Genomic DNA, 26,565 nt, shown 5'->3' with positions numbered 1-26,565 from the left:
TCAAGCTACATGGAAGTAATGCAGGAGGGGCAAATTGGGATCTCCAGAAACCAACAGTACTTGCTAGTACTTGGAAGGCAACAAAACAGTTTTTGGGGCGTTATTCCTTGAGTGCCGTAACCAAGTACTTTTACTTTGCTTCTTCCATCTTTTGTGCGTCATTAGAGAATCCAATTTACACTAAATTTATCTCTCATTTTCCTGGCTTTTCAGTAGCTAATAGAATTTCTGAATTTCTATTCATCCGTACCAAAGAGAGCGCACTAAAGTATTAAACCAGAGATTTGAAATGAGCTCGAGGGGAGCAGAACGACCTTGTGCTTGAGGTCGAATGATTACAGATGTAAAACCCCGAGTACAAAAACCAGAGCACAAGAAACGTATGTGTGGATTGTGAAATGACATCATTGTCCATTTACGGTGTCCACCACCGTTAATGGACAATGATGTCACTCTTCCATCCCCACTGAGGTCCTTTCTGGTATTTTGTTTGTTTTGTTCGTTCGTTCTAGATCGCCCTTATTCAACGGTTCTGGCAGCTTTCACCCACCGCCCAGTGAGTGGGTTCTAGTAAGAACAGGTGTTTATTTTCGACTTCTCATAGAGACTTCTCAAAGAGAGGACTCACAGTGCTCGACACAGGGTAAAGAACATTACAAATACAGAGCGCAGGAAGTAAGAATTGAGTCAGTAGCAATAATTGAACTCAGAGGAACAGGTCTGATCTCAGCAGCTCCATTAACTCACATGGGTTCAATTAAACGCCGCCTACCTAGAAACGTTTTTAGCTCCTTCTTGAAAATGTCCGCAGGAGGTGCAGCTCTCATGTTCTGTGGAACAGCGTTCCCTGACGCCTTAAGGTTTGAGCCTGCCGCGGGGGACGGCGGTCGTCCACAGCCGCGGATGCTGCTGACTTATTGAGTTCTTGTTGTTGCCGTTCCCCAGCCGTGTTCTCACGTGTACCGATGTTCGGTTGGTACAGTCACCTCAGTAAACAACAGCAGCTCTCTCCAGTTTCCAAACAGTATTTTTCTTTACGTGCTCAACGATGGTTTGCCAGGCACAGTCGTATGCAGAGGGGTGTTTTTGTACTGGGTGTGTCCCCCAAAGGTGGCGCATGAGGGTCTTGTCAATCCAGGTTTGGAGGGTTCAGACCATGAAGTTGTAAGTCTCTGTACTCCAACTCGAGTCTTCCCAAGGCGACGAGGCAACTCTCCCTCAGAGCCGACACTCCCGGGGGACATGCAGCTGAGGACACAGATGGAATATTCTAGAAGCAGCTCATGGTGATGGAATATAATATTGCAACAGAACCATGAATGTCTGCACAAAAAATATAATTAACAAAAAAAAATGAATTTCCCTTTATGGGTGTTCATCAGGATTCATCATCTATCCACCAAATGTGCTAATTAGAAGAACGTGTCCTCACATCGCAACATTCCACGTCCCTGCTGAGTGACACTGCTCAGCTAGCAAGAACCTAGGGGGGAGAAAGCAGAAATGACTGATGTAGAAAATAAATGAGCCACATCCCACTTGCAGGACCTCTCACTCCATGTTGAACCACTTCTGATTCAGCCCCCTCGGGCGACTCGGCTACCGACCACCAACAGCTGCGCTCAGCGCTGTTATCAAAAACGGCCCCACAGAATCTCCTGCTGACATTCACCAGCAGCTCAGACGTATCACACCTGAGAGACGCTGCACTTCATCCTGGGAGAGACCAGAAGCTCAGTTATTCGTCAAACATTCTCCTTTATTAGCACGCCTCCCTGTTAGCCAGCTGGTTTTATTTTTAATTCTGATTTTGCTGTGAATTGTTTCCTTCCATTTCATTAAAAACTGCAGTACCAAAGTGGAGAACAGCCACACGGTTTGTGTTTAACGTTCTTCGTAACGGAATACGAATCTCTGGAGGGGGAAAGGTTCTGGATGAGAGACTTCCTCCGCCCAGAAACACTTGGAGAAGATTGGGATTGAGGGGCTGGAACCAGGCAAGAGGAACGGCTGCCGGCTCTGTAAATCCTGGAACATTTGGAGGATGCAACATGTGACAGGCTTTGACCGCCGCACTTATGCAGCACCTGTTTCATTTGTATTCCCCGTCTCTTTCTAACTCCTCAGTGGGTTACGGGTCAGAAAAGTTAATGGCAGCAGCTTAACTGGCCCACATTAGACTCTTGTAAATATCACAGACACAAAGAGGGAATTAAACACACACCTGGAAAATTATGCAAAGAGGTTTAATGGGTTTAAAAAGCCTGAATCTGCTCCGACGGTCCTGACAACGCGGTGACATCAGCATGTTTAGATACTAACCTCAAGAATCCTCCGCCCCCTGCGGATGAGGAGCTGGTGAGGACGGGGACTACATTTCTGCCCTCCCTTTACCAGCCTGTTTATTGTGCCAGTATGTAAAGTATGTAACTATATTTTCTTCTTATCCCTCCAAAGCCTCGAGGTTCAGCACTTGAAAGGCGTAAAAAGCTTTTGCCAGCAGTGGAGAGCTCAGCTGCAGCCACAGCAGGCGTTTGTTTAAACCCCACCGTTTCCTGAGCGATCCTCAACGCCCAGCACTACCTGCCTGACCTCAGTCAGCGCGGCCTCAATTTGGCAAAACACCAAAGCACTCTATGAAATTACAATAATGAGTGACAGCATCTCCAGATGATGGAACAGAAGAGCTGCAAGTGGCCTGGGTAGCAGCCCCGCCGCCCCCGCTCCGCAAAAATATTCGGCACTTTTAAATAAGTAAGGTTGTTTATTAAAAGAGTGACAAGTGCAAAAAGCCTCATTAGTGCTACTAAGAGGATGAGTACGTTCGCCATTACGCTCTTTTCACAGGGGTTTATTTATTCATTTTTGTTGACATTTGAAAAATGAGGAGGATTGAGATGAAACAGAGACGAGCTTCATTTGAGGGAGGGGGAGAAGCCCGACTGAAGCATCATGAGGCAGTTATTGACCCTTGTGGGCGTGGCCTCCCCTCAGGCCGAGCGTGGAATGAGCCCCCTCCTGCATCGAGGTCTCGGACACTTGTGGGATCGTTATCATTTTCATTGATGCCAGAAAGCCTCAACCATTAAGCCACCTCAATATTTCTGTTATAAATAGTGTCAGACTTCATTCAAGTCAAATTAAAAGCCTTTTATTATGAGTTTAGGGTGTACGGGCTGTCAGATTCTGCAAAAAAAATTGTATCAGCTGATGTCACAAAACATCAAAGCCAACCAGTCATGATATTTTGTTGTTACATGCCCTGCCCCTTTAATTAGTGTTGCGAACAGAGTTATGAGGGGCGGAGCCACAGGTTGAGTGACATCATAAAGCCCCTGTGGCAATTGGTTGACCACGTACAGGAAACATCAAAGCTATCCAAGATCTTTCATCTCAGTCAGAGACTTCAGAGCCCAGACTTCCCAGCACTGCACTTCCTAAAGCACCAGCAACACACACGCCGTGTTTGTCATGCACTGGATCAACTGTTGTTAACTTTATTGAGTCAAAAGCAGACACACACACACACACACACACACACACACACACACACACACACACACACAGAGTTTAGCATGCAGAGATAGCATAAAATAGAATAGCAGACAAATGTCACACACAAGCGCGAGCAGCGTTCAGAGAATGCCTTATTTTGACATGCTGAATTTGTGGCTACATGTAACATTTGTGTTACACATGGATGCTAACAATTACAATAATAATCTGAGCCTGTCTGTTTACAAAAAGGAACTTTTAGTGGGTGTAACTGGGCGGCTCCATCACTCCCTTATGGCTAAAAAAGTGAGGACAATCTGTTCCAGGTTGAAACAGAAAGTGTTCCTGTGAGCTCAGCAAGTCGAGTCAAGCACCAAACCCCAACCAAAGTTCTGTCCTGACTCTGTCCAAGTAGAGCAGGTCCAGCACCTCTCTCCTTCAATGAACCTCCACCCAACAATTCTCCATCAGCAGCACATCCTGCAACAGCAGCCACCAGAACCTTCCTTTACCAGCAGGAAGGTGGAGCAGATCCAGGATCAGTGGGGACCGAGAGAGAACAGGAGAGCAGGACAGAGACAAAGACAGAGAATGGAGGAAGACAGAGAGACAGAAGGAAAGAGAGGGACAGAGATAAAGAGGGAGAGAAAGGAGGAGAGACTGATGGACAGAGACAAAGGCAGAGAATGGAGGAAGACAGAGAGACAGAAGGACAGAGATAAAGAGGGAGAGAAAGGAGGAGAGACTGATGGACAGACGGGGACGTGAGCAGGTGGAGCTACGGGTGGCAGCTGGACATCACCACAATGCAGCAACTTCCTTGTTGTTACGTTTTCCAGCTTTGATTTACCCAGGTTGGCTCCAGACGAGCGTGGCGACCAATGTTGCTTGTTTTAATTTAATCGATACGGCCAAGCTCAACAGCGAGATCCGAACGTAAAGCAAGGCCCTATCATCGACTTCCCCTCAGCGATGGAGACGATGTTGGGTTCGATCGTCAGCGACAGCTCTATTATTCCTCCGGTCCTTGGTTTAAGCAGCAACAGCAGATAAGAGGTGTGAGTAGAGGCACACTGGTGTCCTGCTGAGAGACAGAAACTCATCTAGTCTTGGAGCAGGACATCCAGCAGAGACCGCAACACCTTCTGCATCAAAGTTTCCAACTCCAGGAGAGGTCTGACCCCGTCACCCCCAGAGGTGGATCCAGTGGCCGCATGCTTTTCGTCAGTCCTGACAAACCATCGAGCAGAAGCAGGCAAGAATTCTTTAAAGCAACACAAATAAAACCCGGGAGAGAAAACGGCTTGGGGAATGGACGTGGAGCTAAGAATCAAATCACTGCTCGCCAAAAATCAAAATACAGTGTAACAAGAGATGATGGAGGAACATGGTGAGAACGTTGTCCGGGGGTGGGGGTTCAGGATACAATCTAGAGACCCCCTGAGCCAAGACCAAGTCATGACGGAGACTTGGAGAGATGGAGTCATGGTCTTGGTCAGGGTGCGGTACTTGCAGACTGTGGAGTGTCAGATTTAATAACACACCAAGTCGCTAACACCTCCCTCCCAGCTGAGCGAAGAATGAAGAAACGGCTGTGGTCCTGACGGAGAGTCTCAAGTCCACGAGGTCCACAGCCGCGACAAGAAAATTTGGAGACCTTTAAAAAAGCCTGGAGACCAGCACCAGTCCAAGAGTGGTTGAGTACAGTAACATCCAGGCCAGCACCAGTCCAAGAGCGGTTGAGTACAATAACATCCAGGCCAGCACCAGTCCAAGAGTGGTTGAGTACAGTAACATCCAGGCCAGCACCAGTCCAAGAGTGGTTGAGTACAGTAACATCCAGGCCAGCACCAGTCCAAGAGCGATTGAGTACAATAACACCCAAAAAAAAAAAAAACCTCAGTGATTTTACCATTTAAGAAGCCACTGCAACCATGCAGTATAGTGAGAAATAAATACAGGGAGAGGGAGGTAAATATGTCCAAACACGACGATGAAACCTGCATCAAAGCCATATGATCACCATCAGCTAGATGTCGAATCACCGTCAGTGAAAACCAGGAAACGAACGACTTCATCACTCAGTCAGCCTCAGGAGGAACCGCTCAGAGGTGGAGCAGCAGAGATGAAGGCTTCACTGGAGTAAACTGGTCCCCAAAAAGATCAAAGCCAGATCAAAGACTTTCTTTCTTTTAGTTTTCCCTGAATTGTTCTACGGAGGCTGATGACCTCTTGCTGCTGTAGCTCCATTAGCGAAATGTCAGTTAGGTAAAAGTGAATAGCAGCCAGGCCTACACGCCAACTCCGTCTGTTTGTGCCGCTGTTATGGATTACATAAGAGCGCGGTGATTACAGTGTTTGCTGACGGTCCACCTGAACGCCACTACTGCTGCCGTATTATTAATTAAAGGTCTCTAAATGCAGCGGTTTAAAAAAAAAAAAAAAGTGTGCACCCATTAAACCGCTGGAAGTGCTGTTAAAATCCTCGTCCACTTCATTAACATTTTGACCTCACCAAATTGTTTTGAACACAGTTTTATCGATCAGTTTACCTGCTTTTTCAGGTTTTTTTGGTTTTTTTTGGAGAGAATATTTCACAACCACGCATCCTCTGAAACAAACAAAAGCCAAACTTGAGCTCGTAATGAATGAGGCTGTGGGGTTCGATACAGAAAAGATCATTTGTCAGTCAATCAGGAGCGATTGTACGTCTTCTAGGAGTTTATTCTCTTCTGGATTTACTGATTTTTTTTTTCCAAGACGGCTCCTGCCTGGACATCGTGTCCCTCTGTTTCTGGCGGCTGCTGAAGCGCCACTGTTGGATTTATTGTTGATTGATAAAAGCACTGAGCACAGACGCCTGTTCAAGGGAAATAACTGATTGAATAGAGATGAACTCAGTCAGTGGGAGTGTCAGAATCAATAACGGCGGCCGAGTCGGAGATGTTTCAGTGGGGGGCAATAAAGAGCTTGACGTTCGATGACGGACGCGTCACTTTAGGGGACAAAGACAAATGAAACACCTTTGAGAGATCCTGAGGTCCGTTACTGAATCTTACCTTTGTCTTATCTGTTGCTAGGAGCAACACAGTCAAGTCCATGAGGCACACACACACACACACACACACACACACACACACACATACACACACAAAATCACATCAAACTGTGAGGAAAATCATAAGATGTTTAGTGCAGTTTTATTTTTCCCGGCGTGTCTCAGACTGGACTTACACAAAGTCCTCCTGCTGTTTGTCTGCATGCTGATTAGTTTATGTGTTTAAATGTCGTCATCGGTGCAAAAGCAATTGAGACAATCGATCAAAGGCCTGCATTTTCCTGCCTGAATCCGGCTCAGTTCTCTTCTACAGTGCCAGCCCCATTTCTCTTCTTTTTAATCCGTCAGTTGTCTTCTTCCCTTGTTTTACATCGCTAGTTCACACCAACGGTCCTGGTCTTAGCTCCGCCCCCTCCGCACACAGGGCAACTGTTACCTTCACCTGACGGCGAGGAGTTTCAGCCGCAGGATGTGGAAGGATCAGCTGTTTCCCCCAGTTCCTTGACTGACCAGAGGAAGCACCAGTGCAGCAACCATGAAACAAAGCCTCATCCAGCTTCCCACCAGCAAACACGGGCATTCTGGACCGGCGGCCGCTGAGCTGGGACAACAGAACGCTGCATGACTTCTCCTCGGGGAAGAAGGTGTTTAAGTCCATCTCCCATCTGATAGTAAGGAGGAGAGGAAGCGTGCATGCAAAGGTGATATTCTGTATTTCATTCTCCTCCTTACGTTAGATGAGCAGATGTTTCGGTAACATCGGCGCTCATAACACGTTCGATCTTAATAACTGCTCATTCCTGCCACCCCCGGACCCACAAATGCCTGCATTTGTTCTAATTAAATCATAAAATAATAACAAGATGCAGGAGGAACAAATGTCTGCTGGACGGTCAGTCCCCTAGCCCAGCTCAGCCGTGTGCAGGTGTGAGCGACTTCATCCTCACCATGTTGCGGTGCTGCATAATAAAAAAAACCTCTTTGTTTGAAAGGATCCTGCAACCTGTTTGGTTTTTATTGCCCGTCCTCGCCAAAAGCTAAAAATAGTTTCAAGAAAAACATGAATGATTGACAGGTACTGGGATTAAAGTTTCTTATTACATGTATTTCTGCTAATATATAAAACATGTACTCTCGGGGCCGACTCACGAGGTGGTGCAAGTGAGGACCGTAGGGGTCTGAGAGGTGAAGGCAGCCTTAATGTGGCGCTTCACCCAAACATCGTCACGTGTGCCTCAGTTACTCACGGCTCACATGGACATACACTGTACATGTTTGTAGAAATGTAGCGTGATTCCCTCCCACACTGGCGTGAATCCTGCTTCTGATGTATCAGACTTCAAATGTCATTGACATGACAAAAATACCTTCCCCAAGTTGGGGGAAATGATTTGTGGCTTTGCTGCCATGATAACGGCTGACCACAAATTTCTGACATCTTTGAAATTGAACAAATTTTGCTTGCTGGTTACAACAGCCTACTGAGTTCCCTCCATCTTCTCCCTCTCCTCCTGTTCAGGGTGGTGGGGGTGGAGCCTATCCCAGCAGCCTTCCCCCTGGACAGGTCACCAGTCCATGGCAGGGCCAACACATAGAGACAGACAACCATTGGCTCTCCCAGCCACGCCTACGGTCAATTTAGAGTCTGGATTAACCTGGTCCCTCTTGATGTCTTTGGACTGTGGAGGAAGCTGGAGTACCAGAGAGAACCCAGCAGGAACAGGGAGAACATGGGAGACTCACCAAGAAAGATCCTGTGCTGCAGCCGGGGCTCCACCCACAACCTTCTTGCTGGGGGCCACAGTGAGGACCACTGCTCCACCGGGCCACTCTTCCTATCTGGCATTTGGAATTTTTTTAATCATGAAACTGCTTCCATGTCATTCCTAGCCACTGACACAGTTGGGACTCGACTGGGAAGCTAATTCGTCATTTTTTTCCCCAACACCTCGACATGAAGAATGTCCTGCTCCAAGGGCCGTATAGCTCACTAGTAGCCCGTTAGCTTGTTTAAGCCACCAGTTTCCACAGTCAAGCCAAGCTGCTCTCGTCTGTTCAACAGCATTTTAAAAACTAGAAACACAGAAGTGATTTGCAGACACAGTTTATGGAGGTAGGAGTGGATGCTGTGTGCTCCAGCCGGGGCTCCACCCACAACCTTCTAGCTGGGGGGCCACAGCGATGACCACTGCTCCACTGTGCTGCCCTCCCTGCTGAGGTGCAACATCACACAAACAACCAAATTCCAGTCCAGGAAGTGCCTTCTTTTTTTTTTTTTTTAATCTGGTCTGTTGTTGAAAACTGCAGTTTTTCCTTCTCAAGTTTGCAGGAGATGAATTCACCAAGCACAAGCTTGTTTGATGAGCTCAATGCTGAGCTGCTGCTGTTTGCCTCCATCGTCGCCATGGCAACCCGCTTAGAAATAGCATAGAACAAATAATCCTGGAGTTAAGTTCTTGAGTCCTAGTTGAACCGCGGAGTTCACCTACTAGGATCGTAGTTGAGTTGCACTGCTCTTGTTTCCTCACACAGGAAGTCCCGTCAGTGAGGTCACTTCCTGTGTTTGTGTGACTGTCTTGTCAGCTCTGCGGTCGGTCAGCCTGTGGCTGAGTTTATCGGCTCAGTTTTGCCAGCGTGGTTCATTTTTGTACCGTAAACGTCCCAGCAGGTCGTGTCTTGCGTAGAGATGTAATCAATTGCTGCTGCGTGGTGTTTTCCATTACAAAAATACAAAAAAATATATTTTATTCTCCAGCGGAGTGACTTGTTTTGCTCGTTGCAGAGCTTTTACCATTTTGCTAATTCATGACACACTTTTACAGGCCCTTCCAATGAGATGTGCAGTGATACAAAGGTTGGTTTTATACCCTTGAGGTTATTAAAGGTTTAACACCAACAGACAGACAAAGACGGCGCTCATGATCAGTATGCAGGGAACAAGCTCCGGGCCAGAGGTGGGCATGGCAGACCACATCCCCTCCTGTCAGACGGGGGAGAAGAGTTCAGGGGTTTAATAACCTCAGGGACACGACTGTACACGTTCTGAGCAGCGACGCAGAGTAAGGCACACCGCTGAAGGTGGAACCACTGTTTACTTTTTAGACAGGCGGGTTTGGAGTCCAGAAATACTGCACGTACTTGATTCATGCGGGTAAATGCTGAATAAAACTTGCAGGCAGTACAAGCAGACAGAGTGAATACAAAAGGTTTACATCCTCAAGACATCACGTGAAGAAGACATGGATTCTACCAGACGCAGTGTCAGTTAGCTTCAAACTAAATATACAAGACCGGCTCCTTCTGCATTCTAGAGTCACAGAGAAGTTAAAAAAACAAAAAAAGGTCTTAGTGAGCCAATGAAAAATGTTTGAGAGGATTTTGAACCTGCTTTCTTTCTGATGGCCAATGGGGGGAGGTTCCCTTCCTCTACTGCCTCTGTAAACTCGATGTACCAGATGACGCGCTTGAGTCTATACACAGACAATCATGGGTAGTTTGAAGACGATGGGAGTCACAAAGTTCACTTCTTTGTGAGTAGTTGAAAGGCTGTTTGGTTGAAGTAGTACTTCAGTACTACACAGTAAAATAACATGTCTTCCTTGGAGGATAAACAGAAAAAAAAAACCAATGGAACTCTTTTTATTGTGAGGAGTGATAACTGTGAGAGCCTAGCATTGATACAGCAGTGGGTTCCACCTAGGATGAGGAGGATCACCTCCACCACCCTCATCCGTTTGATTACCTTTGATGGAGGTTTGCTTACACACACACACACACACACACACACACACACACACACACACACACACACCAACATGTTGAAATGAAACCTCATTTAAACGCGTTAACACCTCTTCTGTCTCTCCATCTTCATCAGCTCTGACATGATGATCAGTTTATCCTGGGTGTTGAATCCATCCTCACATCCCTACCGCCTATAACCCAGCAGGTCCTCTCTCCTGGTACCCGTACCTCCTGTAACCCAGGAGGTCCTCTCTCCTGGTACCCGTACCTCCTATAACCCAGCAGGTCCTCTCTCCTGGTACCCGTACCTCCTGTAACCCAGGAGGTCCTCTCTCCTGGTACCCGTACCTCCTGTAACCCAGGAGGTCCTCTCTCCTGGTACCCGTACCTCCTGTAACCCAGCAGGTCCTCTCTCCTAGTACCCGTACCTCCTGTAACCCAGCAGGTCCTCTCTCCTGGTACCCATACCTCCTGTAACCCAGCAGGTCCTCTCTCCTAGTACCCGTACCTCCTATAACACAGGAGGTCCTCTCTCCTGGTACCCGTACTTCCTATAACCCAGGAGGTCCTCTCTCCTAGTATCCGTACCTCCTATAACACAGGAGGTCCTCTCTCCTAGTACCCGTACTTCCTATAACCCAGGAGGTCCTCTCTCCTAGTACCCGTACTTCCTATAACACAGGAGGTCCTCTCTCCTAGTACCCGTACTTCCTATAACACAGGAGGTCCTCTCTCCTAGTATCCGTACCTCCTATAACACAGGAGGTCCTCTCTCCTAGTGCCCGTACCTCCTATAACACAGGAGGTCCTCTCTCCTAGTATCCGTACCTCCTATAACACAGCAGGTCCTCTCTCCTAGTATCCGTACCTCCTATAACACAGGAGGTCCTCTCTCCTAGTACCCGTACTTCCTATAACACAGGAGGTCCTCTCTCCTAGTATCCGTACCTCCTATAACCCAGGAGGTCCTCTCTCCTAGTATCCGTACCTCCTATAACCCAGGAGGTCCTCTCTCCTAGTATCCGTACCTCCTATAACACAGGAGGTCCTCTCTCCTATTACCCGTACTGCCTATAACACAGGAGGTCCTCTCTCCTAGTATCCGTACCTCCTATAACCCAGCAGGTCCTCTCTCCTAGTACCCGTACTTCCTATAACACAGGAGGTCCTCTCTCCTAGTATCCGTACCTCCTATAACACAGGAGGTCCTCTCTCCTAGTATCCGTACCTCCTATAACACAGGAGGTCCTCTCTCCTGGTATCCGTACCTCCTATAACACAGGAGGTCCTCTCTCCTAGTATCCGTACCTCCTATAACCCAGGAGGTCCTCTCTCCTAGTATCCGTACCTCCTATAACACAGGAGGTCCTCTCTCCTGGTATCCGTACCTCCTATAACACAGGAGGTCCTCTCTCCTAGTACCCGTACCTCCTATAACACAGGAGGTCCTCTCTCCTAGTATCCGTACCTCCTATAACACAGGAGGTCCTCTCTCCTAGTATCCGTACCTCCTATAACACAGGAGGTCCTCTCTCCTAGTATCCGTACCTCCTATAACACAGGAGGTCCTCTCTCCTAGTATCCGTACCTCCTATAACACAGGAGGTCCTCTCTCCTAGTATCCGTACCTCCTATAACACAGGAGGTCCTCTCTCCTAGTATCCGTACCTCCTATAACACAGGAGGTCCTCTCCTGTCAGGAACAAAGGTTCCGTTCACAGCTTCCCTTCCTTTGGAAAGTTTCCCTTTCAACTTTAATTCCTCTCATTTTGTTCAGCATATTTCAGGATGATCTTGCTGCTACGCTACAGCGCATTCCAAATGGGACTGAGTATCTATTTGGCCAAGGCCGGGTGCTGCTGCATGATAATGCAACTGCACCCGGCTGATAACCTGTTATTTCTGTGTGCAGGAGAACTCCATGGCGCCGCTCCTGCCTGCTGGCCTGAAACCGCTGGCGAGACCGAGCCTCTCTCTGCATCGTGATGTGGTTGCAGGAGCTTCAAACTCTTACCTTGGAGGCGGGTTGGGGGGGTGTCAAACCCATATCATTCTTCAGCTACGTGCAATCTTAAGGAGGAGTTATTCAAAGTATAAGTTGGGCACCTCAAACTGTCCTTTTGAGGAAAAAAAAGACAGGATATTGTTTGGTTTTATGTTGTAGTCCTTCAATTTATTCTCGCCAGTTATCGCTCTCTGTCATATTGAACTTTAATAAGCTTTCCCTCTCTCTTTGTTAAAGAAAGTAATTGACTTCCCACACTGAGAATCTTGGTCACAGACTGAATGAAATAAGTGGACTCACAGTTGGAAGACTCAGCATTTGGTCGTCACAATCCTGACTTAGCGCCAGGCCACGTTCTATAACAACTTGCCTAACCTGACTTGAACATCATGCGAGATTGAGGACAACTTGAAACTAGTAATTTAGCTAATGAGGAAAGTAGTAAATCAAGTATTTTTGAAATCCAGGGAAGCTCCCCCTGGTGGCCATCACAATGAATGCAGGTTTAGAGCAATACTTCAGCCACAGAAGCAGGGGTGTCACAAGTACTGACTTGCTGTACTCGAGTAAAAGTAAGTTACTTGTGCAAAAAAAAAACGACTTTGGTAAAAGAAGAAGTAGTCATTCAAATAAGTACTCAAGTAAAAGTAAAAAGTACAGGCTCTAAAACTTACTTTATGAGTAAAAGTAAAAAGTATTATTACCGGACAGAGCTGGACCTGGAATATCGGCTTCATCTGGCTCGTCCGTCTGTGGCGAGTTTACGTCGCTGACCACCGCGTGGTTGTTATCACTCTCCTCTGTGTTGCTCATGACGCTGTCATGGAAAAATGCCTCTCGTCTGCAGCTTGCTGCTTTGCTTACACGTGTTCGGTGCCTAGTATTGTTTTTCCGGGTTTATAGCCAATGAAATCGCACAATGTTGACCGAGAGCCAATCACAGGCCGGACTGTAGGAGAGACCATGAGTAATGCTTCCTGTGATTGGCGCAGGAACGAGCCACCGCGGCTTTTTTCCCCGTTGGACTATCATTATTATTATTGTCATTATATTACATTATTTGGATCGTTGTCAATCATTGAAACTAAAGTAACGAGCCTGTTTGAAAAAGTAGTGAGTAAAAAGTACAGATACTTGTGTAAATATGTAGCTGATAAAAGTAAAAAGTACTTTGCCAAAATATACTCAGGAAAGTACAAAGTACGTTAAAAAATACTTCGTTATGTAACGAAAGTAAAAATACTTTGTCACTTGACACCTCTGCACAGAAGTATATTTCAAACACTGTCAAAAAGGCGTTTTTGACCACAGTTGTGTTGTTTACCGTCATGACTCCAGGATGCAGAAAGAGCCAGCTGCATATCCTAGCTTGATGCTACTAGCAACTGACAGCTAACAACAAAGCTGGCCCAAATCTTGGTTTACAAACTCGCAGAACTGAGATCATTGGATGAAAGGCTAGAACCTGAACTAAAGCACACGGTGTTTCTGTCGCTTCATCATTTTCAGTGTCAGACTTTAGAGTAGATCTGTCTGTGAACGCACAAGCAGAGGCGGCGAGTGTTAGCATCAACCACTATTAAACTGCAGTGTGAGGTCACGCAGCCCACGGATGACTCTCTAGAGCGTCTGATAAGCCAGACTGATTCTCTTCTCGCACCCACTTACAAGACAGAATTATCACATGCAACATGAGGCTCTAGTTACCCTCATCACTGTTACACCGCCATATCCTCAGTGCCACTAATCTCTGCAACTACGAGGCACAGAATCCATCTCCGTTTTCCTGTAATTATAAAACAACTTCTGTCAGAGCTGCGGTGAGAGCCTCTAACACGGTTAAGGTGAGGACGAGCGTTTTATCTGCATGTCTAATGAAACAAACGCTAACTTTACTGAGCTAATTAGAGAGCCAGCAGAGGGCTGGCGATGAGACGATCCCAGCATGTAGGTACCAATAACACCGCCTCCTATGAATTCAGTCTCATTCAGAAGGAAATCATTGAACGTATGGCTTTAACGGTCCGTCACAAGACTTTTAAATACATCTGGATAAATTCTCTGCTGCATGCAGCTGTGGTTTTCTTTTGTTTCATCAGACTCTGCAAGACACAACTGTGTCTCCTGGTCGATGTGGTGCAAATAAACCCCGAAATAGAATTTCTTAGAGGAAGTCAGTGGGGTCGCTCAAACAGCGGAAACCGTAGCTGACGTCATTCGCTACCCTGCGCTTTCATGTTCTTTGTCTCCTTTTGAGTGCAACCTCCGTCATCAGGCTGGCACCTCCAGCAGATTCGGCCCCGTTCTGTATCGAGTGTGAAGCCGTTAAGTGTTAGCGCCTCCGCGTCTTTGTTTGAAAACGGTTTACTGCTGGTTCCATGTGGGAGTGACCAGGTGTACCTCCTGAGTGAAGGTAAAATGGAGTGTGAGCGAGATAAGCTGTTTGTGTGGCGCTAACAGTAAATGCAGCGCTACATGAATCTGTTGTGGTGAAGAAGGTTCCAATTCACCTGTTCATTTACAGTTTGTCCCGGCCCGAACCTACCGATGGTCGCTCGCTTTGGATGGTAACCCCAAGACAGAGATTGTGTATACAAGAGACCTGAAGCTCAAAGCCCTGCAACCACTGGCTGATAAACAAGCCAACACCCACCTACATCTGCTTTTACTGCAGGAGGTTTTATTGGTATTCAGGCGCTGGTCTCTGCCTTCTTAGCCTCGTCTGTTCTGGGACATCCTCTCCAAATGTTGCCACGTCAGTCCGTTCTTCTTGCCCTCCTGTTCTGGGCTTCTCCAAGTGTTTCTGGGACTTTCTCTCTCCATTTGCCTTTTGGGTTTTATGTTTATGAGAGTTTTACTGTTGTGGTTCTCTCTGTTTGCATTCATACAACAAACACCATGGGGTAAGAAATCGTCAGCGTCACCGTCCTCCGTGCTGCTTCGACTACCGCTACCAAAGAGAGGCTCTTTTGACAACAACGCCACGTCCTTGTGCTGACTGAGTTGGTGACGTCACAGGTGACGTAGCAGAAAACTAAACCAAAACATGAAAACAACAACAAAACAGGGAGGCGACTTCTTGCCCCACAATTTCCACGATATATGAAATCATAGCGCCGCTCAGTCTGCGATGTTTTTGATCACTTTTTTGATTGATTCCTAAGTTTTGAACAACTTTTCTTGTTTGTTTTACTTTGATGCATGCACCCTAAGCATTTTTGTTTGACTTTTTTAATTAAATTAAGCTATAAAGCTTACACACACACACACACACACACACACACACACACACACACACACACACACACAGCATGCTCACTCATGAGAACGTCCTGCATCTAACCATCAGGACCATCTCAACCGTGAGTTGCCTTTGGCCTACGGTTCTGGAAGTGCCTGCTGCGGCTAATTTGATCGTTTAAATGAGAAAGTAAATAATAAAAATAAAGATGACTTCAGAGGACAAACGAGTCGTTGCAGACAACCAACCACCAGCCTCCGACTGCAGTATATTTGGCTTCTGGATAAATACAAGTGCAATCAAGTCAGCGTAAAGGAAACTTAAGGGACACAAATATTAACTTTTGGCGTTTGCTCTTCATAATGCTCTTTATAATGTTCTTAGGATGCTCAACAACATGCTCATAGTGTCTGGTGAATATCTAAAGTGGCTCCCTTAATAAGTGGTCCCCTCTACGTGAGTGTTGGTGGTCGGGGTGCTACGGTAAGACCCTGAGTGGGCTCAAGGCAGCTCTGAATAGAGCTGCTGCTCTTTATGCGGAGAGGAACACCTGACAGAGGGAATAATAGCAGGGGTGTCAGAAACCATTTGCAGGGAATCTGAAAAGAGCAGGAATGAGGACTGCCTCCTCGTTCATTCAGCCCCTCCATCGTCACACATGTAAGATCGTGATGTTACAGGGACGTCTCCTCTCATGTTCCCCCCGTTTTGTGTCTTGATGAAATCCTTTGACATTTTCTGTCACACATCCGAGCATTTTCATATGTTTTTCCCCAAAATGTTGGTTTGGAAACTCCCTCTCCTTGTTAGCTTCTTTTTTGCTGCACTACGAGTAATGACCGGCCACTCCATGATAAGCAGTGCAATTTGTCTCTGGAATATTGTCTCATTAGTCATAAGATAGCATCAGTTATAATCACATGACAGCCCTGTTGCTGCTTGCAGGTGATTCTCCGCCCGCCGGAGGTAAACAAGAAAAAAAAGATGGATTTTGTTAGTCGATGGCTTAAAAACATCCACCGTGTTGATGGAACGACAATACGCCGATTGTCGCTGAAGATATCGACCACGACAACTTGACATCAGGCAGTCAAGGATGTGAGTGTGTGTGTGTGTGTGTGTGTGTGTGTGTGTGTGTCATTCAGCAGGCTCTAAGTGGGGCGGCCATCTGCCTCGACCGGTTGGGCTGAGTGAGAAGACGAAGGACAGCGAGACGGACTCATCTGTTCTGTCTGGTATCTGAGAATGCCAGAGCCAAATGAAGATGATTGGTCTTTGCTGCCTCGAATCGCTGATCCAAAGAAACTCGCGTTTAGAGAAACATCATCAGTGACGTTTAGTGTTGTTAGCGGAGCCTGATTTCTACACAAGGAGTAAATTTATTTGGAAACAAGAGTAGGACATTGTCACGTACAATCCAATGACTACAATAATCAACTGCTGTAAAATAAAAAGCTCTGAGGTCGTTTCTGATCCAAACAGCGGCAGAAGGGCAATAAAATCAACCAAAAGTTCTTGAATGTGAAGGTCAATAAGTCGGTGTGATCACGTGGCCACCAGCTGCAACCACTTCCAGCCTGCTGTAGCCAAGATCCCCACAACACCACGAGAGACTTTCCTCCACATCTGGCAGAAAAATCCACTGGGACTCAAGGATGAACTGAAAAGATTTGGGGGGGTCAAGTTGGCCGACTCGTCACAACAAAAGTTATCTCATAAAACTACAAATAGAGAGCCGAGGTCTTTAAACTACGACCCAACAGTCCCGCTATGGGCAAGCGCTTCTCCAGAAACTGAACGGGCAGAGACACGGAGCAGACCCGGGTTCTCTGAGGGCGGCCATCTGCCTCGGCCCGTCGGGGTGAAAGACACAAAGACTGAACACGATGCAACAGCAACTAATTAAAGAATCCGCTCAATTGTTTTTCCCCACCAAGACTCACAGAAACTAAAGGATGAACTGGAAAGATTTAGCTGTGGAAGGCGACTTTGACCTGCAGGCACGTGTCGTGGAATCATGCAAACTCGGTGATTCCAGCAGAACGAGGGGAGTGTGGAACGCACCGATGGGTCAGGAAGTGCCTGTTTTGAGATGGAGGTTTGTAACGCGTACAAACTGACTGAGGACCCCAAGAAAAGACCCTGACTGAGAGGGGCCGGCTACAAAGGTGCTAACTGGCCGCAGCAGGATTCGGCACCAAAGTGTCACATCACGCAGTGTAGATCAGTTACGAAAGAAACCGTCGGTGCAATGACGAACATTCATGTCCCGACCGCTACTCGGCCGACCTTTGCCACGTAACCAAAAATCAGCATTTTATCAAAAGCATAACCAGATTTATGAGCGAAATGCCGTCAGCAATTAACTGTAATCTGGCTTGTGTCCCTGCAAGTTTTATGGCTGTTTTGTCCTCACACGGGGGTCTGATTTAGGAGGAACTCTGTTACGAAAAAAAACTGGTTTGTATTTTGTAAATGAGAATAACAAGAACACCGAGGCCAGTCACTGCTTCGCTTCAGTGACATCTGGCACAGGCAGGCGTGCGTTGTTATGGTGATTCCACCCGCCATTAGCCTCCTCGCTCAGCCTGTCATGAATACTCCGAGAGTATATACACAGCAGGAGACAAGCAAATGGGGACATAATACTCGGCCAGACGAATGGGATTTTAAATAAACAGGTTTAGAGCAAGAATTCAGTCTGAGGTCACTGCGCTGGCGTGGCCCAGATTACAATCCCGATGACCGGACAAAGAGTTGAGGGTGTTTCCTCCTCACAGTGCAGTTGTGGAATTAGAGCCTCTAAACATAGCCTGGTAATTGCACTTAAAGGACAGAACCTGACTTGGAAGTCAATTGCAGTATCATTTGCTGCAGCTGAGGGTGGCAGGAGGGGAGCCAGCATTGTCTCATTTGATGCGAGCAGGTCTCTCCTCAAACCCCAGGAGGCTGGCGTGATGACGGGCCGTCGAGCCCGTGAGAGACGGCGCGTTACCACGCCACTGGCAAGGAGGAATCACAGAAAGACACAGCGCCATTTCTGCTTCACTAAATAGAGTTTAAAGAATGATTCAACGCAAACAACTGATGATGATGATCTGGAGGTGGATCTGCTGACTCAGCAGCTAAGTGGAATAATAAGAAGCCTGGAGATGATACATGGAGGGCGGCCAGGCGAGGCCGCTTCCCTCAGGCGAATCCGGATTCAAATGAAACTTGGTGTCTGGTTTGGAGATGACATAGCACAGTCTGAGGCGCACGCGGGCGCCGCGTTAGGTCACCATCACGCAAAGGGAAAGAGGATTCTACAAACCCTCAGACAAGGAAGGAATTCAGTCTGAAAGACTCGTCAACGAGTGAAATGAGATGAAGGTTTCATGAATGTGACAGCTCGGACGGCCACCAGCTGGAGCGAGAGCTGCTGTGTGGCCGCGCGGAGGCCCGCAGAGCCCAGGAGCTCATCACACATCACTCTAATCTCACTGGAAAATACATTTACAGGTGGTTTCTGCACTTTGGGCCTGGAGCCTGTAATTGTCTGCAGCTTCCATTTGCACATTTTATTGCGTATTAGCAGGCTAGAAATATACGGCTCTTAAATTAATATTTCAGAGCAAAACTCAGAAGTTTTGTGAATTAGGGACTCCAAATTAGCACCAGATGAGGGAAATGTAGGACCCACCTCTTTTTATTGCATTTAATTGCCTCTTACGTGTTATGTGAATATGTCAGCGTGAAAAAAAAATCAGGCCCCCCCCCCCCTCCACAGTTTCCAGGTCACGTGACCTCCAAGTGAGTGATGAATGTGCCTCCGGCGTCTGTCCACGGTGAAAGTGAGGCTTCGTGGCTCCACAGCTGAAGATCGGCGCCGTGTTTGTGGCGGTTCTCTCTCTTTGTTGATGCGTGTCAGTCACTCGGGTCGTACATCTCCCGATGCGTCACATTCGCACACCCATTCAAATGTTTTTGTCACTGTCTGAAAGTGGAGTTTTGTCACAGGAGCCTGACGGTGCCTACATACTGAGCCTCTGACGAATGGCACCTACACAAGCACTGCATTCATGCATTCATGCAAAATGTGAATACTTCATATGTTTGGAAACACAGCCTTGCAGTGATTTGTCATTCACAGCATGGAGCCCACCGCTGCTTTTATTCAGATCGAGCACTTTGTGGAACATTAACCTTTTTTTTTCCTTCCCCTTTTTCACTTTCAAACACTCACATGAAAATTTAACAAGGACTCTGCTGACGTCGTTTCGTCCAGAGCCACAGAAGAACCACGTGGAACCACGCGGAACCACGTCAGCCTGGAGCGGGAGAGACGAGCAGCCCAGGGTCAGCAAGACCAAAGCAAAAATCCAAGTGCAGAGAAAGGTAATGATGTGGTTTACTGGTGCCATGTGAAGAGAAGGGAGTCGGTGCTGGATCATCTCAAGTGTTTAGAAACCACTGATACTTGATGAAACTTCACACGGGAGTTCATTCTGAGATTAAAAAGCTACGATTTCTGAGTCCAGACTTTCCTTTCCAGGCGAACCTCCTTCCCGCCACCAAGCTGTTTCGAGGGCACCAGACATCATTTTTTCCCTCAATTCATTTATGGCCACAAAATATTAACACCAAAAACCCAAACGAACGGAACTGAGAGGAGGAGTTCAATGACAAATGATAGCGTCTTTAAAAAGAGGTGACAAACCTTATTTATCGTCATTTCATTGTTAAGAATAAGACAGTAAGTAACTAAGAAAGAGGAGGCGCGGTGGTGCAGTGGTCAGCAAGAAGGTTGTGGGTGGAGCCCCGGCTGGAGCACGGGGTCTTTCTGGGTGAGTCTCCATGTTCTCCCTGTTCCTGCTGGGTTCTCTCTGGTACTCCAGCTTCCTCCACAGTCCAAAGACATCAAGAGGGACCAGGTTAATCCAGACTCTAAATTGACCGTAGGCGTGGCTGGGAGAGCCAATGGTTGTCTGTCTCTATGTGTTGGCCCTGCCATGGACTGGTGACCTGTCCAGGGGGAAGGCTGCTGGGATAGGCTCCACCCCCACCACCCTCAACAGGAGAAGAGGGGGAAGATGGAGGGATGGATGGATGGAGGGATGGAAGTCAGTTAATATTTCTCAGGATCTGAATTTAGGAAACGAGAGATTAAATTGATTTTAAATTGAGTTCATGTCCGGAGACAGAGGCCAAACAAAAGAGAAGTCTGTTTTGTCATCTTTTATGCACAGTATTTTTTTAAATACAAATTCAGTTCCTGTATTGTAGCTGCAGTTCATTCATTCATGGATGACATGAGGAAGTATAGATGGGCTTTCTATTCTTCCATTTAATTTGTATTAAAAGATGTCGAGGCTGCTTAACAGTCAAGGAAGGCCCTGTCAGACTCACCTTTGATCTGCTCTTCAAGTCTGCTTGAGTCCATTTGCCTCCCTCACGTTCCTGAAGCCGCACCGAAAGCTGCTGAGCCTCCAAACCCACCGGCCAGTTCACGTCACTTATTCACGAAGACCAAACACTGCCATCTCAATACAGGGGGGGGATGCTGCGCTACTCTGAACACCCGCCTCCACCCAACCAGCCGCCCCCCACCCAGACAGGTTAGGAAAACTATGTCTCTAAAACTAATAGAAAGATTTTGGTTGAAATTTGGAGGAAAGACGATGATAACAACAACAACACCGCAGGGAACAGGTGTTCGGATCCGGGATGCGGTTCTACATCCCTGGCAGGATGAAGGATCTCATGCTGGCCTGTGCACGTTGCAGGTTGAGGATCCCACAGCAGACGTCCCCGGGCTGGGATTGTTGAAAACAAAAGAGTATTAGTGGTTACACTGGTCCCAGTGGAGCAGCGCTTGATGAAAGCGCTCAGACCGGATCTATTTTAATGGGAGGATTACTATCAAACTCGAGAGACGGTAAATACCACGGGTCAGATCAAAGATCTGTAGTTGTAGGAACGAGTGGGCAGATCTTCCTGAGGGTGCATCCTCAAGCGGCCATCTTGGTGGAGGGAAATCACAGCCTAAAATCTGAAACGTCGCACAAAATAGGATGATGCGTTTAACGCGCCTTTCGTTTTGGGTAAATTGCATTCATGTGGCAGGAACGAAGAAAACGTCCTTTTCTTGGCAGCCGGGCCCTGAAAGTTCGAGAGGCCAGGTTGTGAGCAGAGGGTTGCTGGTTTGATTCCCCAAAGCAGCGCTAAGAAGCAAAGCAGCTTTGCCCACCCACATCCCCCTCACCTCCACCCTCCAGCGTCCCCTGACTACAGAAATGTCTGGGTAAAGATGCTCCCTGACACCGGGGCTCCACATTAACGCGCTAAAACCTTAGTTATTATTTGAAAGGCATCTGATCCAAGGCGTGCTGGCCCGGGGGCATCACGGAATGACATTTGCTTGAAAAACAATCTACAATTCAGATTTGGTTTTGGACGCTGCAAATCTATGAGGAATAACTGATCAATACCCACCCCTCGTCAGAAGACCGGGCCTTTTCTGTTGTAAGGAAACACAAATCAGTCACAAACACAAAACAGTCCTGTCACTGTGTAAAGGTTACACACACGCACACACGCACACACAGGCGAGAGGACATTACGTTTTATTGAACGAGCTTTGCAGAGGAGGCAGCAGAAACCTTCAGACCAGCACACAAAAATCAACTCCAGGCAAAGCTGCTGGTTTTCTTGCTCGTATTCACGTGCACAGAAATGCACTTCAAGTTTTTTTTTTCTTTTTGAAAAAAAAAGAGGTGTAAATAAATAAGGCAGCACTGACGCTAGCAGCGACCCACATGTAAACACTTGGTACATCACAGCGCAGCATCTATAAGGCAGAGAACCACGTTACACAACACACAAGTACAACCAGGAGTCTCCGTGGGATACAAGATGACAAGTAGGTCCGTGTGGTCACATGTGCATGCTGACAGAACCACTGCCACACGTGTGCAAATACACACAAATACACTCACCAGACGCTGACATGGAGCTCATGTGATGGTGCGAGCGTCACCACCCGTAGAGGGTCACTTTTACACGTTTGCTCACTAAGGAAACAAAACTATTGAAATTTATGTCTTTTTTTTTTTTTTTTTTTACATCAGGGGGGAAAGTCTCCCGCCCTGATTGAGAGGACCAATCAGGTGAAAGCTGAACGCCTCAGAGAAGCTGACGGAGCAGACGTGTCACTCAGAAGCTGCCAAGAGCCAGGAATTAACAGAAAACTTTACATTCCGTTCACTTGTGATAACAGGATATGATGTCATAATCACAAGACAACAAAACTTGTGATCATACATAACTATAATGTGACGAACTCTTAATTCCAGATTTTTTTTTTTTAGTAATTAATCAGACCAATGCAACATTTTCTCATTATCAGGAGATAACAAAACCTGTGTCATGAAAACGAGAAAAAAATTTCAGAATAAAGAGTTAGTCGTCCAATTCCAGAGCGATAAGGACACCAACTCGTCGTCACGGGTTACGCATCTCGTTATTGAGAGGATATCCTGTTACCACCAGATTACAACAATAAAATGAATGGCAATGAAAGCCGTTGTTGGCCTCCCTACAGACTCAGCAGTTTGTGCCTGAGAGATGAATTAGCAGAACAAACATTTCCTTTATTTTGATCTTCAGCTTCCCGCCTCAAAGTGTAAGTGCAAGAGCGTAGCCTGGGACGGCCTCACGCGTCAGATCACATCCACTGAGTAATGAGCGGAATGAACGAGCTGGAGGGAGGAGCCACGTGCTGCTGCCGTTTGTCTCACGATTCCTGGAACTTTACGGTTTATTCTCCCCGCCGGAGGAAAACACAGCTCTCCTCCCACAGAGTCGTCAGTTAGAAACCTGACACGTTTGCTCAATGAAACCCTGGTAGAAAGGACAGACGCACCGTCAACCGAGCGGGACGGCACAGCGGCCAAAAGCAGGAGGGACTTTATAGACTCTCAGTCTCGTGGTGTGAGAGCATCCTGAATGCTTTCACACGTTGGTCACAGTGCCAGACGCAAGGATCCACCTGTGTCCGCCGAGTGTGCAAAACGAGGAAGAGGACTCCCTTTGCATGTTTATTCTGACCCACGCACATTATTTTTGTTTTTGTGGTCAAATTTGAACAGATTTGTCGTTTCTCACACCAAAATCAAACGTATGACGCAAAAAGACTCAACGACATTCTCAGGCAAGACACTAAAAAACGTCAAACTGCTGCAGCTGCCAAATGTTTTGACGCCGCAATGAAGCAGATGACATCACAGTGTCCAGAAAGTCTCTGTCAGCAAAATACGGCGCTAGTCAGACCAAGTCTTCTCTCACTTAATAGACTGGGCAGTTTGCGTCGCCGTGGCAACTCATCAGGATCAGCTCCTCCAACACCTGGAGTTTATCGCGCACTTGACGGACATCTCTGCCAATCTGACTTCCGTTTGAACGCCTCACAAGGTTACCTTACGCCAGGATGTCATGTGATCGAGCAAGTTTATCTAAAACCAACTGACAGTTTCCAGCCTTCAGAGACATTTTATACCCATAAAAGTAGAGACCTTTGTCTTCCATCAGCTGGTTTTGTCGTCATCATGACAGGACTGGCGGTTTTTGATTAAACGCTGTCCAAAAGTAAGAGTGCCCCCCCCCCCCCCCACTGACCACCACCTTAAACTTCCTTCTGTCTGCTCTACTTTTTAAACTTCTCTCCCCTTTCGACATCCTTCACTTTATTCTTGCTGTTTTTTATCTTCTCATCGCACATCAGTCTGCTTTCTACAGAAAATCCAGATTCTAGTTTCATCGAGGTTCCCTGTGAGTGACGGTCGTTACCGGGTCCATCAGACGGAGGCTCATGATGCGTTTTATTCTCATCAAATACATCCTAAGCTAAAATGAACCGCCTCCTGCCTCTGTAACATTAATATTGGTGGAGGTCTGCTCTTGACAGAGCTCCCCTGTCGGCTCACGATGTTAATCTCTGTTAGCCATCCAGGAGGTCATGAATACTGCATGTTCTGTGGCATTTTACTGCTGTATTCCGTGCAGATACACACAACCCCTGTGGTTCTGTAGAACCGAGCAGAGGTCAACAGAAACAGGAGTCAGAGGTGAGAGGAATTGCAGAATTAATCATTTGGACCCGCATCAGAACCACCAAGTCACTCGCGGTGAAAGTGCAAGCGTACCTCTTCAGCCACCTGACTCAGCACACATTCAGTTAGTCTTTTAGCCGCCTGCAGGAATGAAATCAGATCAGAGTGATAGCAGCTCAGAGCGAGAACATCCTCGGCGCCGTGTCCCCACGCTTCACACACACAAGAGAGGATGCGAGCAGCAGAAAATCTCCTTGAAGGTTTTTCTCATCTCCTGGCTGCGAAAGGCGTAAATGATGGGGTCGATGACGGAGTTGCACATGATGAGGATGAGGTACATGTTGAAGTGGGACATGAAGCAGGTGCAGTAGGGGTTCCTGGGGCAGGTGATCATGAGGATGAGGTGGAGGAAGAAGGGCGCCCAGCACACCACGAACACCCCCAGGAGGATGGTGAGGGTGATGGCGCCCTTCATGTTGGCTCGCTGTTGAATGGGCACGTTGCCCGGCAGCGCAGCGATCCGCTTCATGTGCAGACGCGCCAGCAGGAACATGTGCACGTACAGAGACGCCATTAACACCAGCATGGTGAAGAACATGGTGATGAGGCAGATGAGCACCATGGTGCTTTCTGAGTAAATGATGAAGAGGATGCCGGATACCGTGCAGCATGTCCAGATGCTGCTGATGACCAGCATCGCTCTCCGCAAGGTAACGATGTTGTGATATCGCAGCGCGTAGAAAATGGTGATGTAGCGGTCGACGGCGATGGCCAACAGGCTGCAAATAGACGCCAACAGCGAGCTGCAGATCATGGAGTCGAAAACATTGTCCATGCTCTTGATGAGCGTGACGGGGATGCTGAGGTTGCCTCCGTTGATGAGCGCTATGACGATGGTCTCGGAGGCGTTGGACACGCTCACCAGCATGTCAGCCACGGCCAGGCTGCAGATGAAGAAGTACATGGGTGAGTGAAGGTTCTTGTTTTTGATGATGGCAGCCACCACCAGGATGTTCTCCAGCAGGCTGATGATGCCCAGCGTGAGGAAGACCTCGGTGGAAATCAGCAGCTGCTCGTAGCATCCTGCTGACGCGTCGCGCTGAGCTGAGAAGTCCTCTTTGGATGGAGGCGTGGACGAAGTTTTGCTCCTGTTTTGGTAGCCTTGGATCAGTCCATGATGCTGCGTGCTGTTCATGTCGTCTCCTTTGAGTTTCCTCTTCTTATTTATCTGGAGTTCTCAGTGTGCGCAGTTCTCCGCTGTGCCCATCATATAAAGGAAGGTCTTTGTGAGGAAAATAAAGTCTTCCTTCTTCCCCCCCTTTGCACCTGAAAGGAGATTTTCTTTAAAAATCTGCTCTCAGCCGCAGCCTCAGCTCTTCTTTCATCTCCGCAGAGCACGGAGAAGTTCACATAATGTTGCCAGGAAAGATAAGAGGAAGGAGTGAAGGCAGATGTGTGAGACGCAGAGAGTTTATCATGCGAGTGAAGGAAGGGCGATCCAGCGACTGTGGTCCTCCTCCTCCCCCCTCCCTCCCTCACTCACTCCGTCCCTCCCTCTCTCTCTGCGCTGTCACACTCCCCTCTGTCCTGGTCGTCTCCTCTATCTATAGTTTGCTCTCGGCGAGGGAGGTGGAACAACGTTTTCAGCTAATTACTGAATATTTTTAATTATTGACAGGTTTGGGAAAACTGCTATAACAAAAAAAAAAGTGGTTACTGTTAAAGGTGAAGAAGAAAAATTAAATGGATGCATGAAATTATCATTTTTTTCTTTCTTTATCCCAACACAACTTTGCATCCCCCTGTGGGTGCACGTCCCAGTTTTGGAATCATGGCCATTGCGCATCATATTTTCACATGAATCCACGTCCCTTAAACTCAAAGTTCTGTCACAGGAGTCCATGAGGTCGCAGTGGGTGGAGTTTGTATCGCT

General features: G+C 47.3%; 1 protein-coding gene and 1 long non-coding RNA gene across 2 annotated transcripts in view; both read right to left on the bottom strand.

Annotated features, from left to right (window-relative positions):
* Positions 1 to 319: 319 nt before the first annotated feature.
* LOC147241348 (uncharacterized) lies at positions 320 to 13,144 on the bottom strand. Its single transcript, XR_015110935.1, has 3 exons — positions 13,007 to 13,144; positions 1,433 to 1,483; positions 320 to 1,248 (listed from the first exon to the last, which is right to left on the bottom strand). It is a non-coding gene; the product is annotated as an uncharacterized LOC147241348 (long non-coding RNA).
* Positions 13,145 to 24,255: 11,111 nt separating this feature from the next.
* Positions 24,256 to 26,565, bottom strand: part of mc4r (melanocortin 4 receptor) — a 32,267-nt gene continuing 29,957 nt past the window's right edge. Inside the window, exon 3 of the mRNA XM_086191494.1 lies at positions 24,256 to 25,958. Within this exon, the coding sequence (XP_086047620.1) occupies positions 24,847 to 25,827 (981 nt within the window). The 5' untranslated portion in view covers positions 25,828 to 25,958 and the 3' untranslated portion in view covers positions 24,256 to 24,846. The remainder of the gene's footprint in view (positions 25,959 to 26,565) is intronic.

Source organism: Aulostomus chinensis, chromosome 21 (genome assembly GCF_037954235.1).
Source record: "Aulostomus chinensis isolate RoL2024-O1b breed Wild chromosome 21, RoL_Achi_v1.0, whole genome shotgun sequence".
In the NCBI taxonomy this organism is placed as follows: Eukaryota; Metazoa; Chordata; class Actinopteri; order Syngnathiformes; family Aulostomidae; genus Aulostomus; species Aulostomus chinensis.
Note: the sequence above shows the minus strand (reverse complement) of the source record. Positions and strands in the feature narration are given on the sequence as shown.